The 17,538-nt window shown below is 35.0% G+C and overlaps 1 protein-coding gene across 1 annotated transcript in view; it reads left to right on the forward strand.

The window, feature by feature from the left end:
• Positions 1-17,538, forward strand: part of KIF21A (kinesin family member 21A) — a 145,956-nt gene that overhangs the window by 113,395 nt on the left and 15,023 nt on the right. Inside the window, exons 29-35 of the mRNA XM_073877710.1 lie at positions 1,365-1,579; positions 3,971-4,078; positions 5,667-5,795; positions 7,873-7,911; positions 8,589-8,603; positions 12,415-12,551; positions 14,672-14,852. Coding sequence (XP_073733811.1) covers positions 1,365-1,579; positions 3,971-4,078; positions 5,667-5,795; positions 7,873-7,911; positions 8,589-8,603; positions 12,415-12,551; positions 14,672-14,852 — 824 coding nt within the window. The remainder of the gene's footprint in view (positions 1-1,364; positions 1,580-3,970; positions 4,079-5,666; positions 5,796-7,872; positions 7,912-8,588; positions 8,604-12,414; positions 12,552-14,671; positions 14,853-17,538) is intronic.

Consider the following 17,538-nt stretch of genomic DNA (forward strand, 5'->3'; position numbering starts at 1 on the left):
AAAAAATGTTGCCAGGCTCTATGTATGATCCTTGCAACATGTGGTTTGTGTTTTATTTTTCTGAGTGACTAAACAGAAGTTACCCAAACTCAAAGAAAACATCCTAGTATGGTTTGGATCCGATCTTAAGTGGAGGAGAGAATCTGTTAAGGTCCTGAATGTCTTTTAGGCCCCGTGAAAGCCTAGTTATTCATGCCCTGCTGGGCTGCCAGAGAGGTGTGAAGTTGGGCCCTAAAAGTAATCTCCTGAAGGAACCACTGTACTTAGGGATTCCTAAGAACATGATTCCTCTCTGCCTTGGTCTGTTGGCAGTGAGGAGAACTGACCAGGTAAAAAACTGGTCGGAGGGCTTTCCTTTTCCCAGAAATTTTCTGAGGTGCTACCTACTACTCCTTTTGAATTGCAGAGATACCTGAAAGGAGCTCATATCATCTATTTTTCATCACTGAAAAAATAAAGTTGACTGTATATGTTAAATAGGTATGTACCAGCACTATGCTGAGTATAGGGGATATAAAGTTGAATAAAACAGGGTGTTTGCTCTTTAGAGGCTTATAATCTGATAAATACCTTGCTTATCCTTTAATTACCTTAGTGATAATAACAACTGAGCAACAACAGGGTAGTCAGTTTTCAAGAGTAAGGTAAGGAATGTGTGTAGTGAGTTTAGATTCTAGGAAAATAACCTTCCCCTGCCTCACCGTGCTGCTGAGAGCTGGTGCAGGCTGGTGTTGAATTACCTAGCAGGCAGGTTAAAAACACAGCCAAGGCATCAGGAGGACAAGGTCCCAAAAACTGAGAGGCAGATTTAAAAAGCGATATTAAAATAAAATTTAAAAGTGATATTAAAAAAAGCATTTAAACATAAGAAAAATCAGAATTTAGTTGAGCTTCCCTGCAGTTAACTTTTGGTTTAATTTCTTTCTTCTTTCATTTTTTAAAAAAAATTCTGTGTTGAGGGAGCTGCCCATGAGTGGCAGGGTGGCAAATTGCTTGTTTTTGAATCTGGCTTTGCCACTTACCAGTTGTGTGATTTTGGGTCAATTACTTAGCTTCTCTGTGCCTTAGTTTCCTCATTTGTGAATTGGGATAATGATAGTACCTGCTAATATAATAAGGTGTTTGAACAATGCCTGGCATACAGTAAGTACAATATAAAATGTTGGCTGTTATTGTGGCCTCTAAAGGTCTTATCTGGCTATAGCTCTGGCTTGTCACTATCTTACATGCTATGTTTGACACACTTGCTAGGAAATGACATGCTCAATGTTTTTACCTATTTCAAACTAATATTAAATCTCTATTCCCTAATCATCTCTGCAGAAGTTTGCTCCTGATTGCTTTTCCTTCCATTCTCTGACTAGGCCCGAAGGAGAACCACCACTCAAATGGAATTGCTGTATGCAGATAGCAGTGAACTAGCCTCAGATACTAGTACAGGAGATGCCTCCTTGCCTGGCCCTCTTACACCTGTTGCAGAAGGGCAAGAGATTGGAATGAATACAGAGACAAGTGGTACTTCTGCTAGGGAAAAAGAGCTCCCTCCCCCATCTGGCTTCCCTTCTAAGATAGGCAGCATGTAAGTCTGGCCCAGCTACACTAACTTCCTTTCTTTTGGCTTTTCTTTTTCGTTTTCTTTCTTTTTTAATTTTTTATGTGCATGTTGCTAATTTCTTATTTCTATTTTTAAAAATTATGTAAATAAGATATCTGGTTTTCAAAGGAATTTCTGTTAGGTATTATCTCCTCTAATTTTTTTGACATTTGAAATCATTTAAGATGAGATATTCTCTGTTCAATTGCATTGGTTGTTTCTAAGTTTAAAGGTCATTTTTAAGGGTTATAATTTTCACAAAGACTGAGTTATGAATTACAGACAAAATTTATTTAGGATCTCAGGTAGTTATGTCAATAAAACCATTATAGAAAACAGAAGCTTTAAAGTCTCAAATTTGCTCTAAATTAATGTATGTCCTCGTTCTAAGAGTCTGGTCAGGATAGCAAACCTTTGCTAACCCTATAAAGAAAAAGAAATATCAATTACAAACTTAATCATTTTAAGCTTTCCTAATTTTTTGCCTTGAAGCACATTGCATTGCGTATCTGGGATAAATGCACAAGATATTTTTATTGGTATTATTAAAGATTTGAAGGAGGGAATATTCTCTCTCCCATTTATGATAATATGAACAAAAGACATTCTGTTCAAAACAAAACTTATTTAGAATATTCACTACTGTCTTGAGGACAAAGATTTCTCTACCCAAGCTGGTATGTTTATATATGCTATGTGTCTTTGTGTGTTTTGATAATTATATCAGATTATATATCAGATCAGTTATTCACTGGTAAAGATTTTTAATGACATTTTCTTCAAGTAACCCTCACATATGATCTAGCAAATGATTTATGGAATGAATACATTACTGCACTGAGAAATATTGAGGAATATTGCCAAAAAATGGCACATACTACATGACTCTGCAAATAATAAAATATAACAAACTTTCCCCCTCTGAGTATCTGTTTCCCATAACTCCCTTTTTTTAAGCTTTTTTAAAACTTCCTTCATTTCATGAAAATATTTCTGTCATCTTCCATTCAGTAAGCCCATCTGCTACCTTTCGATCCAAATTTAATTTTAATGATGGCAACTTTCTTGCATGTGCTTGATGTGGCCTATGTAATTAACTAAATTAACTATTGGATTTGCTAATAGAGATTGCTAACCAGTATAGCTAATGGCTTCAGTGCTTTTTTGATAAGATGACTGTTGAAGAAATGCTTTTGGTGAAGGTAGTGATATAAACAGACTAGATTTTAGGAACAGATTTGAGTTGAGACTTTTGGAACTTCAAGACTAAATCTATGGCTTGGAAACCAGATTCAGGTAATACCTTCTTTTTGCCCTCCCCCGCTTTTTTTCATTTTTAAAGTGTATCCTTTTTGACAGATTATAAAATATATGTTTTAGACTCTATCACTTCACAGGATCTGTTTTCAGGTTTTCGTAAATTCAGGTGCTTGTGTCATCCTGTAAAAATTTAAGAGATAGACATGGTTGGTGTGGTAACTCTTAATAAGTCATTATTGCATGACTTACTGCATGATGTAAAATAATTTACTCAGGTGACCCCCATGATTTAACTTGTTGAGGATTTTTGAAATGTGATTTGTTTTGATTAGAAAGTCAGGCACATGAAGTTTAAATATTTAGCTTTCACTTTCAAATAGGAATCATGTAAGCCCATTCTGGTAATATTGCTTTCTAATTCCTTAGTGTGTTTTCTTATTAATATAACTAGCCAACAACAGCAAAAAAATAGCAAAAGATATTTTTTCTAATTTTGATTAGAAAAATTAGAAGAATTTACCACCATACGCAAAAATAATGGTTTTAAATTGTTGATTACATAGGCATTATCCAACATTTAAAGTTTATAATAAGAATGTCTTTATTACTAAAATTTATATAGCTACTAATATCTAAATACTAGTTAGGTAAAATTATTGTGTTATTTGTGTGTCTGTTTTTGACTCTGTCTTCAAATTAATTCATTAAATCTCATTGTTTTTCATATTCTGATATTCTAATATTTTTGTTCTTGTAAGACTATAAAGACACCTTTTTTTCAACTGAAACAGTTCTAATCAACGTAATCATTTATGTTTCAAATAAATGATTTGAACTATTTGGCAATATAGGATTGATATTTATATTAAAAAATAATAGGTTTCATATATTTAATAAGATTGCCAATTTATAAGTTAAATATATAGGTGTCAGGCTTCCATCAACTAATTACTTATATAATATATTCCTATCCTAGTTTTGTTTTTTGTTCCCAAGTAATACTTTCTCAAGTTCCAGTTATTAATCTATTAAAAATTTTAGATTGAATATCTGCCAAACAAAGTTGTATGTATATATTTAAAATTTGATGATTAAAGAGTCTTTTTTCTATTTTAGTTCCAGACAGTCATCTCTATCAGAAAAGAAACTACCAGAGCCTTCCCCTATAACCAGGAGAAAAGCATATGAAAAAGCAGAAAAATCAAAGTCCAAGGAACAAAAACAGTAAGTGACTCATCCTTTTTATCGACTGGATTGCATAAAGTGTCTGTTGCACTTAAATGCTAAAGGACAATGGTGAAGTTATTTTCCAAATGTAGGCTGGCTCTATGGTTATGACTGATTGGCTAATCAGGACAGTCAAGTCAGCTGTTGGCTCGGCTAAATGTTTCTTGGTCACACACAAACCTGTAAAAATATTTGAACGCTTGCCCCGATTCCTGTACTCTTATTTATTTTTCAATTATTTGTGCATATCATTGTAAAAGTTCATATACAGTTGAGATGAAAGTTAGTGAATCTGTATTTCAGATAGTCTTCTAGAAAAATTTGAAATTGATTTTGACTGATGAAACTTCCACTGATTTACCTCCTTAAAGTAGCTGACAGAAATAGTGTTAGTCATAGGGTGTGTTAGTTGTGCCATTCTCTTGCTGTTCTTTTATGTTTAAATTGTGTTTTGCTGAAATCTTTTAGGAACTTTGTTTTGTGAGTGTTATTTACTTAACAGTACGTAGTATAATCTGATGATCCACTTAAATGGGCATTTGTAAATTGCAATATCACAACGTGTGGAGAGTTGAATGAAGGGGGTGAGAGCCCCTGTCACCTCTCTACCCCATGGCTCACCCACTCCTCCCTCAGGTCACCTGAGGTGCTGCATGTGACGGGTAGAACTGTGACATGGTCTTGAGGGAGAGTATCAGTGCCAGGCTACATTTAAATATTAGTAGAGCAAATTTTTTAACATAAAAATAAACATAAAAAGGAGTTTTCATATATTTTCTGTACCCAAGTGGACAGTCTTATACCATCCCCTCCCCTGTGCCAACACACTCTACTTTGAACACTGGTTTGGCTGACTTGAATATCATGGAAATTATCCTTCTAATCATCCTTGCTTCCTGTATCGAAAGATGTAATTTGCCTGTTTCTATTGGATTGAATGTCTCAAGGATAACTGGGAGGTAGGGGATGGAGCAAATAACTAATATAAAAATAAAAGTAAGTGAATCGTTGAAAAAGCAAATCGCTCTTAAACACTCTGGCTCTCTTTCCCCATCTGTCAAGTGAGTAGCTTGGTTTTAACTCTAAAATAAATTTGGCTTGCTTTATTTGTAATGGACTTTAGATTTCAGCAGACCAAACATTTTCTTTAGTGCCATCTTGTGGGCAACGTAACAAAATCCAGTGAAAAAGGTTTTTTTTTTTTTAGTTAAATTGTTCAGAGTGTATTTTTTTTTTTTAAGAATTTTTTTTATTTATTTAACAGAGGTAGAGAGAGCACAAGTAGGCAGAGCAGCAGACAGAGGGAGAGGGAGAAGCAGGCTCTCCGCCGAGCAGGGAGCCCAATGCGGGGCTCGATCCCAGGACCCTGGGATCATGACCTGAACCGAAGGCAGCCCCTTAACTGACTGAGCCACCCAGGTGCCCCTGTTCAGAGTGTATTTTATCTTACAAAAAAGGGAAGAGAGGAACGATGGAAGGAATTCTCTAATGAAAAGCTTTTTTAAAAAAGCATGTTTCTTACAACATTCCTAACAAATCATAACCAATTAAAGCCACCTATTTTAATGCTCTTTTTTTCTTGTAGCTCAGATTCTGGAACCTCAGAGGCTAGTCTTTCACCTCCTTCTTCCCCACCAAGCCGGCCCCGTAATGAACTGAATGTTTTTAACCGTCTTACTGTTTCTCAGGGAAACACATCCGTTCAGCAGGATAAGTAAGTCTTTATGGAAAAGAGCCCCTCTGTTTATTAAGTATTCTGAGCCTTTCAATATGGTAGAAAACATTTAGCCATCTCTTTGTGTGGGAGATGAAGTCTGACTTGTGAACTCTTGTCATATTTTATTATGTTTTTCCAATGGGAAATGAACCATATAGAAAAGATGAGAGAAAATTGTTTTCCTGCTGAACATTATTCCCTGTTGTAGATTTGCACTGCTATACTTTCAGCATTTGTCTTGCCTTTTCTTTTCTAAGTAAATTAGAATTGAAATATCTTTGAGGCCACTTGAAATTTACATTTCTTGGGATTCTTCAGCTTCTCGGAGCCCACAAAAGCCTCTAATCCGTATAGCGTGAGTTGAAAAGAGGCAAATTATTTTACCTTCCATGCATATAACAGTTTACAAAGACCATTGTCATATGTGTAACATGTTACCATTTGGTTGTTTGACACAAATCTATCACAAAACTTTAGTAATAAAATAAAATAATAAAAGACAGTTCCTTTATAGGTGGAGGGGGTTAGGACTGAAGGTGGGTTGTGGAGGAAGAGAAGTTAGAGGGGTGTGGGAAATACAATTTGCATTAAATTTGAAGTGAAAAAGCATTCCCACATTGAGCCAGAATCTCTCTTGCAAGAATTCAATACTAACAATGCTGCTGTAAGATATTTATTAACTCTGACTTACCTGCTTTGATTTTGAATGTAACATTGTGGATGTATGTACTTCATATCCAGTCTCCCATCCCTGTTACTTGTTTTCTATGCTATAATCTCACTGTGTAGATCAACAACTTCTGAGATTTATAGGATGCTGTTTAAGATCTGTCTGGCGTGTTGAGATCATGCTAGATGGCTCTATAGACTTAGAGAAGCACACATTTTGAAAGAATTTTTAATCTGCCTAATTTATGGATAAATTTCTTGATTAGATTTTAATATAGTTTAATCAGTAGATGACATGTCCTTTAAAATGATCTAGATAGATAAATATCGTGTGTTATTGAAAAACAACTTTTAACATTGTTAAGTCAGAGCTCCCATTTAATTGAGAAAAGAGTAGAACATTAGGAATGTCCTTGAGAAGTCTGTTTTCACTAATGATATGAAGAATTATTAAATTTTGTCTGCCTTACATTCACAGGCATAACATTTTGTGTCAGTCTTGATAATCTTGACAATCCTAGCCATAGTTTTATATTTTCCAGAGACATGTTTTATAAGCTACCGATAATTTGACTCTGTCATCATCTCTATACGCTAAAACTCAGAATAACTGACTACACTTTCAAAGACTCACCTACCTTTTGAATCATTTTTCTTTCGTACTCTTTTTTGATACTAGAACATCTCAGCTAGAAGCAGATCCCACACATTGTTTCTGGTTATATTCCATGTCAGCATTCACTCTGTTCTCTTTCCCAAGCAACAAATTGATAGATTTTCACGATAACCAGACTTACTGCCAGTCTTGGAGGTTTCAGGGTAGGACTGATAGGAGTGGCTCACCTATTTTTAAAATCCTACTAAAGTCCTGTATTACTGAGGGATTCCCTCATCAGGAGACCTCCATGTTTTTGAGATAAATTAAAATCAAAGGTTATTGCTTTTTGGGTAATTTGCTTTGCATGCAAACATTAGAATCTAAATCCAAAGTAATTATCAAGATGGACAAAATTCATTAATAGCTGTTTAAATGAGAAAAAATTTCTAGTACTAATCAAAATAAATAGGAAGAATATTGAAGTGATGTATTTTACTTACTCGCTATATTTCCTCTTCAGGGCCCAAACGTTAGAAGTGAGGATTGATAGGTTTTCTGTAGATCAGTAATAGAAAATTTTGCCTCAAAGTCTTAGTAGAAAACATAAGAATAAAATATGTTACTAGATGTAGCTGTACATTGAATTTGCAGATATTCAGTGCAAATAGAAAAGCAGGGCATTCACTATAAAGGAAATGTTTGCTATATTTCTATTATTCATACTGTTGGTTTTCAGTTCAATCTCAGTGTCTTTACCTATTGACCTCTGTGTTCTTTCTCCTCATAATTCTAACTCTTTCACTGTAGGTCTGATGAAAGTGATTCCTCTCTGTCGGAGGTACACAGGTACTTTCTATCTTTCCTACATTCTGGCATTTCGTTGATGTTCTAAGATGCCTTCCTAGAAACTATAGGCATATCTCATTTTTGTATGCATAACTTGTTATAAACCATATAAACACACTAATATTTTTAAACATATTAATTTTAATATGTTTTTGTCATACCTTTTAGACAAAGCAGTGGCAAACTTTTTTTGTATCATAACACAGAAAGTTGGGATGTTTGTTTTCTGTCTATAAATCTTTTATTTGAAAGAAATTAAGTTCTATGAATATTGATTTCATTGTTCCTTAGTGATTAAATGTTTTCAGTCCTTCAAAGTGTGGGAGGTAAATAAGTTTTTTTTTTTTTTTTTGGTTGGTTTAGTGATTATAAGTAAAAAGTTTATGGAAGGTTTTGTGAAAACCTGAAAAAAAGATATGCTAGGAGGGGAAAAGATACTATGATACCTAAAATATAAGAAGAAATAGAAAGCAAAGGAGTTTTTCTAAAATAATAAATATTTTCTTCTGATAGATGCTGTTTTAAAAATAACAATGTTGAATTTTTTCATGTTAATGGGTTTTTTTTTTTGGACCCTTAATTTCTCTCTTTCTATCATTTCCTCTTTCCACTTATCATTTTGTCTCCTCTCTTTTTGCACTTGTTTCCCCTGTTATGGCCATTTTGCTGATCATCAGTAGATCCTCCAGAAGGTAGGCAGAGGAAATTAATCTCATTTATAGTATTACAAGATTTTACTGATTTGCATGGAACAAAAATAAGCATTTTTTTTCCTTCAGGCCGGTTTGTTGTACAACTTTGCAATATTTGACCTTAAACTATTTTTAGGTTGATTTCTATATTTCAGAATGTGAATAGATTAATTTTAATAGTGAAAGAAATACCATGGATGTATGTTTTCAATTTCTGATTTTAAAAATTATCTTTGGTGTAAGGTAATCTCTATAAAATATTAGTCCTAATTTTGTGACTGGAGAGTATTTTTCAGTATCTTAGTAAAATGCTGTATTTAATGTTGAGATTATTTTTCTTCAGAAGTCTGAATAATCAATGATATTAAAACAAAAATGAAAAAGAGGCTTCTCACAGTGGCAGTGCCATACATAAGTCACTGGAGGCAAATATTCACTTCGGTAATATTTCAACCTTTGCCATGACAGACTGTTATGTCTTAAGGCTCTTAACATGATTTTTTTCTTTATGATCAGCTTGTTGGAATATACATGCCTATTTTCTGTTTGAGAGGTACCAGTAGCAGTTGACTGTGTGTTAGTTCACCCTCTTGAACATTTGAAGCTATAGTTCTAACTCTGTGGCTTCAGTTCATAGATGTGACCTCACATCAAAAGGATTTCAAAATGGAGATTCAGACTTTTGGGGAGGTTTGGCTTCCATTTCAGTTTTAATTGATTAACTTCTTAGATTATAAACAAGTTACTGAGCATGAATTCCAAGAATCTCACATTGACACATGTATGCAAATACGCTTTGGACTTTATAATTATATATCCAGTGATAATAATTCCTGGTGTCATTTCTAGTGATGATGAACAACTTTCACTTTTTGAAATCAATATAACTAAACTCTAAAAATAAAGTTTGTTTTTTTAGTCCTGAGCTTAAATTTACATTTCTATTCATCAGCCCTCTTGAGCTCTGCCAGAATTAATCTTCTGGGATTAATTAATTGAATTAATCCACACACCTCTTTTTGTGTGTATATGACAACTCTTTAAATATTCAGCCCTTAACCTGCTCTTGTATCCTCTCTCCAATGAATATTTTCTTTTCAGCTCAGTAGGTCTAGTTTCATCATCTGACTCCTTATATGATATAGCCTATAGATCCTTCATTTTGCTTCCTCTGCTTTGGAAAGTCTCCAATTTTTCAGTGTTCCTAAAATCTAACATCTAGAACTCACCCTCCTTCCAGATGTGGCCTTGGCAGAATATAGTAGCTCTATTACATTCTTTCTCCTGAAATATTTACTATTTATTTATATTTATTTATATACTTATATATATAATATATAACATATATAATATATAACATAATATATAACAATATTATATATGTTATATATATAATATATATATAACATATAATAATAAATAAATATAAAATATATATATATATATTTACTATTGAACAAGTTATTTGAAAGTGTTGGTAGAGGAACCATAAATTGTTGATTCATTGATCTTGTATTCAATTAAAAAATCTCTTTAGCTATTTATGTATTTATTTATTTCAATTTATTTAAACTAAAATAAACCCAGGAAACAATTCAGTCATTTTTCCTATCCCCTACCCCCCCCCACCTCTGGCAATTACCAGTCTGTTCTCTGTATCTGTGAGCTTTTTTTTTTTAATACATATTTTTTAGATTGCACGTATAGGGGAGATCATATAGCATTTATCTTTCTCTGTCTTATTTCACTTAGCATAATGACCTCTTTAGCTTTTTAAATCTAGGCTACTATTTTTTTTTTAAGATTTTGTTTATTTATTTGGGAGAGAGAGAGAGAGAGAATGCACACAAGTAGGGAGGAGGGGCTGAGGGAGAGGGAGACACAGACTCTGGGCTGAGCACAGAGCCCGATGTGGGGCTTGATCCCAGGACCCTGGGAACATGACCTGAGCCAAAGGTAAACGCTTAACCAGCTGAGCCACCCCAGCACCTTTAAATCTAAGCTACTATTAAGTCTTTTCCTATTTGGAACATTCTGTTCTTTCTTCTACTTAAATTTTATCTTTAAATTGTATCCAGTGGTTATTTTAGTGTTAAGTGGGTACTTAAAGTAAATAAATTTTGTTTGTCATTTTCCTAGGCAATACAATACACTATCTAGCTCTTTAATATATCAACTTAATAAATATGCCATCTCTGTCTTCAGTGCTAAGGAAACATTGATATTAAAGATGTCCTTCCAAATTGACAGGAACATTGAATGGAACTACCTCACTATAACAGTTCTGTACTTACCTACCATATCCACAAGGATATCATTTGAAAATCTTATTGTATGGATCTTTTTGGAATCAACATGTATTGTGAATATGACATTCCCCTAATTTGCTATTAAGTCTACAAAGAACTTCCCCTGTGAGATTAGTGTTCTCTCTTACTGATGAGCATTTATTTTTAAGTGTTTATAATGATTTGTTTAATATTTTCCTTTGTGAGACTCAACAAGAAGTTTTACCCATCTGTAATTTCTGAAATCCACTATTTCCCCCCTGCTTTTTGGAAATTTGGGTCTCCATGTTTTGTCCCGTTTATCAGTCTTAGTGTACCCACAGTGATTTTTACCTCCACAATGGTGTATTCTTTTAAAACCCTGTGATATAATGACTTAAAAACAGAAATACTTGAATCCATTGGATAACTCTCTATTGTCAGTTCTAACTTGTCTGGGGTTTACATTTCTTCCTTATCATTTCTGCGCATTGCATCTTGAAGATTGTTCTTTTTCATTAAGAAGATAGAAGGGCCCTGGGTGGCTCAGTCGTTAAGCGTCCAACTCTAGATTTCAGCTCAGGTCATGATCTCAGGGTTGTGAGATTGAGACCCACATTGGGCTCTGCACTGGGCATGGAGCCTGCTTAAAATTCTCCATCTCCCTCTGCCCCTCCCCCCCAAGATGTAAACAGTTTTATTTTATCCCTATTATTTGTTTTGATACTATTGCCATCTATCTTATATAATGAACATATTCCAACATGGTAACTTTTCTTCCTTCTGTGAGCAAAGATACATTGATTTAGTCTTCTCAACACAACTATTTCAATTCAAATCCTATCTTAAACTCCTTTATATTTCCATAGTACATAGTCTACTGGCATAAAGCAGAATGTCTAGAAATATTAAACTTGAGAAAGCTCCCTAAGGAGCCTCATTGTACTTTTAAAGTCTCATTCCTTTTTAAAATCTTTGAGACTGTTGGAGTTTTTTTCTTTAATTTTTTGATAGTTTGGAGCTATTCTCCCTTCAGAATTTCTGTGTATGTGATCATTCCTATCTTTTTTCAAATTCATTTGAAATTTGTTTTTTCAGTATTTTAGGTGATATGTGTTATACTTTCCCCAGAACGTTCTTTTTGACCTAGAGTCACATTCCAGCATGACAGAGAGTCACACCTTCCAGTTGTCCATCATTTATCCTTTCTTATTTGTCAGAATTTACTATAATCAAACACCTCCCAATATTGCTTAATTAAACTTTGAAGAGAAGAACTTGTTAGTAAGAAGATCCAATGTACTATATGCTTTATTCTTTGTAGAATGCACCTGCTGGCTGATGCCTAATTAGTTGATGTACCCCATCACTACTATTACTAATTCACATTTTGTCTCTGTGTCCTTTTCCTTTAAAAAGAGATAAGGGAGCAGTCTGAATTTTATTATTAATTACTTAGAAAGACTTCTTAAAGTCAGGGGGAAAATAAAATTAGTCCCATGATATAGCTACTGAAATAAATCTTGTTTTTTCCCCCACCTCAGGGGCATAATCAACCCATTTCCTGCTTCAAAAGGAATCAGAACTTCTCCACTGCAGTGTATTCACATAGCTGAAGGGCACACAAAAGCTGTGCTCTGTGTGGATTCTACTGATGATCTCCTCTTCACTGGATCAAAAGGTGCCAGTAGTTGTTTCATGTGGATAGTTAACAGATTTAAAAAAAAATGATTACATTTTTAACAGGCTTTAAAAAACAGTCAAACTGCTTAAGACCCATAAGAACCTGAGAGATAATCTGGTTCAACTCCTGAATTATATAAAATCATTGCATAGTTGGAAAGAAAGTAAGACCTCTGTTGATGTTATATGAATAGAATGTTGAGAGGATACATTTCCCTTCAATAACTGAGCACTTAATGCATGCAAAAGGCCCTGAGCAAGCAATGCAGGTTATATAAAAATTGACAAAAGGTCATTACAATGTACACTGTGGTAAAGAGAATAAGATGTAGTAACCACCATTTCTTGAGCACTTAACTATATGTCAGAGACTATGCTAAATACTATCCAAATTACATCTCATTTAATTCTTATGGTAACCCCAGTGAGATACATGTTGCATCCTAGTTTTACAGATGAAGAAACTGAGGATTCAAGAAATGAAATAATTTTCCCAGATAAATTTAGTAGTAAGTGGAAGAACCATGACTGGAAACCCATGTCTACTCATCTCTAAACCTGCACTCTTAACCCCTTTGGTACAATTGCAGACAACTAGAAATCAACTATAAATGCTCTGAAGAGTTAAGGACTAAAGCATTTTGGGTTTTCCTCAAAAGGGAGAGGTTATGCCAACCTGTGAGAAATAAGGAAGGCTTTGACATGGAGGCATTTAGGATGAACCTTACAGGATGGTTTGGATATTGACAGGTAAAATTGACAACCAAGATTATAGAACAACATAAGCAGAGACATAGAGCTAAAAGTGGGGTATGTTTGGAAACTAAATCTAATTGGGTTGAAAAGTAGAATACAGTTGACCTTGAACAAATTGGAGGTTAGGGGTGCTGACACAGTCAAATCTGCATATGGGGCGCCTGGGTGGCTCAGTTAGTTAAGCATCTGCCTGTTGGGCTCTCTGCTCAGCAGGAGCCTGCTTCTCCCTCTCCCTGCTTCTCCCCCTGCTTTGTACTCTCTGTCAAATAAATAAGTAAAATCTTAAAAAAAAAGAAAATCTGCATATAATTTTTGACTCCTCCAAAACTGAACTACTAATAGCTTTCCCCCAAAATTGAACTACTAATAGCCTTACCAATAACATAAATAGTCAATTAACACATATTTTGTATGTTATATGTATTATATACTGTGTTCTTATAATAAAGTAAGCTGGAGAAAAAAATGTTACTAAGAAAATCATAAGGAAGTCTTAAGAATACATTTTTAGTACTGTACTACTGTACTGTATTTATCAAAAAATTTGCATATAAATGGACCCATTCAAACCCATGTTGTTCAAGTGTTAACTGTAATTGTAAGGGAAGTGATGGACAGTAGGGCTAGGAAGGTAGGAAGGAAACATGTACAGGAATTTGGGGAGCTAGTAAAAGTTTTTTAGCATTTAGGGACATTACAGGACTCAATCAACAAGAATTTATTGCTCATCGTATCTAAGGAAGTATACCAGTCTAGCTAGAACTTACAAATTGTGAATGACAAACCATTATCCAATTAAAGAATCTACACTGTGGAAATGTACTTTTCTAATTCAAATTAAATTTATCTCCAGAATAATCACATATTTGACATGTCAGAAAAACAAAATAATTAGTTTATAATTTGTTTTGTGGTCAAAAATAAAATCCATCAATCAGTGACAGAAAAGAAAGGTGTATGTGTTTATGAATGTGGAGTGCTTTGAGGAGGTAAGAATGAACAAAGCAGAATATTTTGAAGAGGCTGATTTGGGAATGCCATTTTAAATTCAGGGGCAATATGAGGCAAGATTCTTGTGATATGACTATTACAAAATTTTATATAATTATTTTTTTAATACCTCATAATACATACACCAGACATACCTGGCTTTCATCTAATCCTTTATATGTACTTTGCCCTTGAACCTGAAGCAGAAGGTCAAGGATGGAGGTAGGATGTCTGTTTCAGGTTAGTGGAATAATTACTTTTTTCTTATTTCATTTCACTCTTATAGGAGAAAAACGGTTTAGATCATTTTTATTGTTAAGAGAACCTAATGTAGTTCATATTGACAGTATTTTCCTTTCTTATTTGTTGTAGATCGTACTTGTAAAGTATGGAATCTGGTGACTGGGCAGGAGATAATGTCACTGGGGAGTCATCCCAACAATGTCGTATCTGTAAAATACTGTAATTATACAAGTTTGGTCTTCACTGTGTCCACATCTTATATTAAGGTGTGGGATATCAGAGATTCAGCAAAGTGCATTCGAACGCTGACGTAAGTAATTTAAAGACAAATAGCATAAGGGGCAAATAGTTCTTATGTACAACATATATGAAAAGATAGGACTGTGAATGTATTTTTATTTATACCTGTCTGCTTCTGAAAGGATGTTAAAGTGAGAATGTAGATAATATAAGGGGGAAAACCTACTGAGAAAATGTAATATAAGAGCCTGGTAGAAATGCAAGAAGGAGGGAAGATGGCAAAAGAGTAAGGGACCTTGTTTCATCTGGTCCCTTGAATTCAGCTAGTTATCTATCAAATCATTCTGAACACCTGTGAATTCAACCTGAGATCTAAGAAGAGAATTGCTGCAATTCTGCAAATAGAAAAGCAACCACTTTTTGCAAGGTAGGAGGTGTGGAGAAATGAATCTGAGGGGCTATATCCTAAGATAAACCAGGGAGAGAGCCTCCATAAGCCAGCTACAGAGCACACAAAGTCAGAACTTTTAGAAGTCTGCTCCCATGATGGACTTCCTGGCTTGAAAGTTGCTCAGGGGGTGAAGAGTGTGGTCTTAGGATCCCTGGGGTCACAGAAAGAGCAGGGGTGCCTGAGCCAGCAGAGTTCCCAAGCACTGGAGCAGGGAAGCCAGTAACGGTGGGCAAGCCCGGGAGTGGGCTCTCTGCTCAGTTTGCCATAAACTATGAACCACGGCACAATTGGGCAACCGCTCTCCTAGCAGGGAACCTGCAAATGGCAAAACCTGGGTGACCCTACTTCTTCCCCTGAGAGGATCTGGGAGGGTGCCTACCACAGAAGTCTGCAGAGTTTGACACACAAAAAAGTGATTGACGGCTTTTCCCTGAGGGTTCACTGAAGAGTGGGGCCCATGAACTTTCAGCTCCAGGGCTGGAGATCGGGATGCTGCCCTTTTTATTTTCATCCTCTAAAGTGGTGCAGAAAGCTGTCAGGGAACAAAAGCCACATAGAGCAGCCTGAAGCAACTTACACTGAGCCTGGACCTCTGGCCAGGGTGGTGCAACTCTGCCCAGGCAAAGATACCTGAGAATCAGTGCAGCAGGCTCCTCCCTCAGAAGACCAGCAGGAACATCAGGCTAAAAACAAGTTTATGGATCACACAGAACTAAAAAACTCCAGTGCTAGGGGAAAATAGTATGTAGAATTCGAGGTCTTTTCTCATGATTCTTTGGTCTTACAGTCTAAAATTTTCTTTCTCTTTTTCTCTTTTTTCCTTTTCAACTAGTTTCTTATTTTACCAACTCTTTTTTTAAGTCTTTCTTTAATTTTCATTTTTACATTTACATTTTATTGATATATTCTTCATTTTTGGCTTTCTTTCACTGTAATATATATAAAGTTTTTCTTTCTTTACAATATTGGGATCAAGTGTCTTCTAACAGACCAAAATACCCCTAGGCCAAGTTATCACCCTGTTCTGTCTACCTGTTTAATTATATTCTTTTTTCCCTTTATTTTTCTTTTTTGGTTTCTGATCTCTTCTGATTTGTCTAGTGTATATTTTGCTGGGGTTGTGGTTGATATTTTTATTTTTTATTTCTTTTTTGTTCTCTCTTTCATCTTTCTTCTCTGGACAAAATGACCAGAAGGAAAAATTCCCAGAAAAAAGAACAAGAGGCAGTACTCAATGCTAGAGACTTAATAAATATGGATGTTGGTGAAATCTTGGAGCTAGAATTCAGAACAATGATTATAAAGATACTAGCTGGGCTTGGAAAAAACATAGAAAACACTAGAGAATCCTTTTCTGGAGAAATAAAAGAACTAAGGTCTAGCCAGTTGAAATCAAAAAGGGTATTGTGGAGATACAATCAACAATGGAGGCTCTTACTGCTAGGATAAATGAGGCAGAAGAGAGAATAAGTGATATAGGAGATAAAATTATGGAGAATAAGGAAACTGAGCAAAAGAGAGATAAACAATTACTGGACTATGAGGGGAGGATTCCAGAGATCAGTGAAACCATAAAGTGAAACAATATTAGAATTATTGGGGTCCCAGAAGAAGAGAAAAGGGGGGGGGGCAAAGGTATATTTGAGCTACAGCTGAGAACTTCCCTAATCTGGGGAAGGAAACAGTCATTCAAGTCCAGGGGACACAGAGAACCCCCCTTAAAATCAATAAAAATAGGTCAACAGCCTGACATATAATAGTGAAGCTTGCAAATTTCAGAGACAAAGAGAAAATCCTGAAAGCAGCTTGAGACAAGAAGTCCTTGACCTACAAGGGTAGGAACATTAGACCTACGAGGGTAGAAGACCTATTCACAGAGACTGGCAGGCCAGAAAGGGCTGACATGATATGCTGAGGGTACTAAATGAGAAAAACATGCAGCCAAGAATACTTTATCCAGCAAGACTGTCGTTCAGAATGGAAGGAGAGATAAAGAGCTTCAGGACAAACAAAAACTAAAAGAATTTGTGGTCACTAAACCAGCCCTGCAGGAAATATTAAAGGGGATCCTGTAAACAAAGAGATAGCCCAAAAGTAACATAGATCTGAAAGGAACAGAAACAATACACAGAAACAGTGATTTTACAGGTAATACAATGGCACTAAATTCATATCTTTCAATAGTTACTCTGAATGTAAATGGACTAAAGGCTCTAATCAAAAGACACAGGGTATCAGATTGGATAAAAAAGCAAGACCCATCAATATGCAATCTACAAGAGACATATTTTAGACCCAAAGACAC

This window comes from Callorhinus ursinus, unplaced genomic scaffold, assembly GCF_003265705.2.
Source record: "Callorhinus ursinus isolate GAN/ISIS: 27379988/994484 unplaced genomic scaffold, GSC_fseal_2.0 scaffold27, whole genome shotgun sequence".
NCBI classification, from domain to species: Eukaryota; Metazoa; Chordata; class Mammalia; order Carnivora; family Otariidae; genus Callorhinus; species Callorhinus ursinus.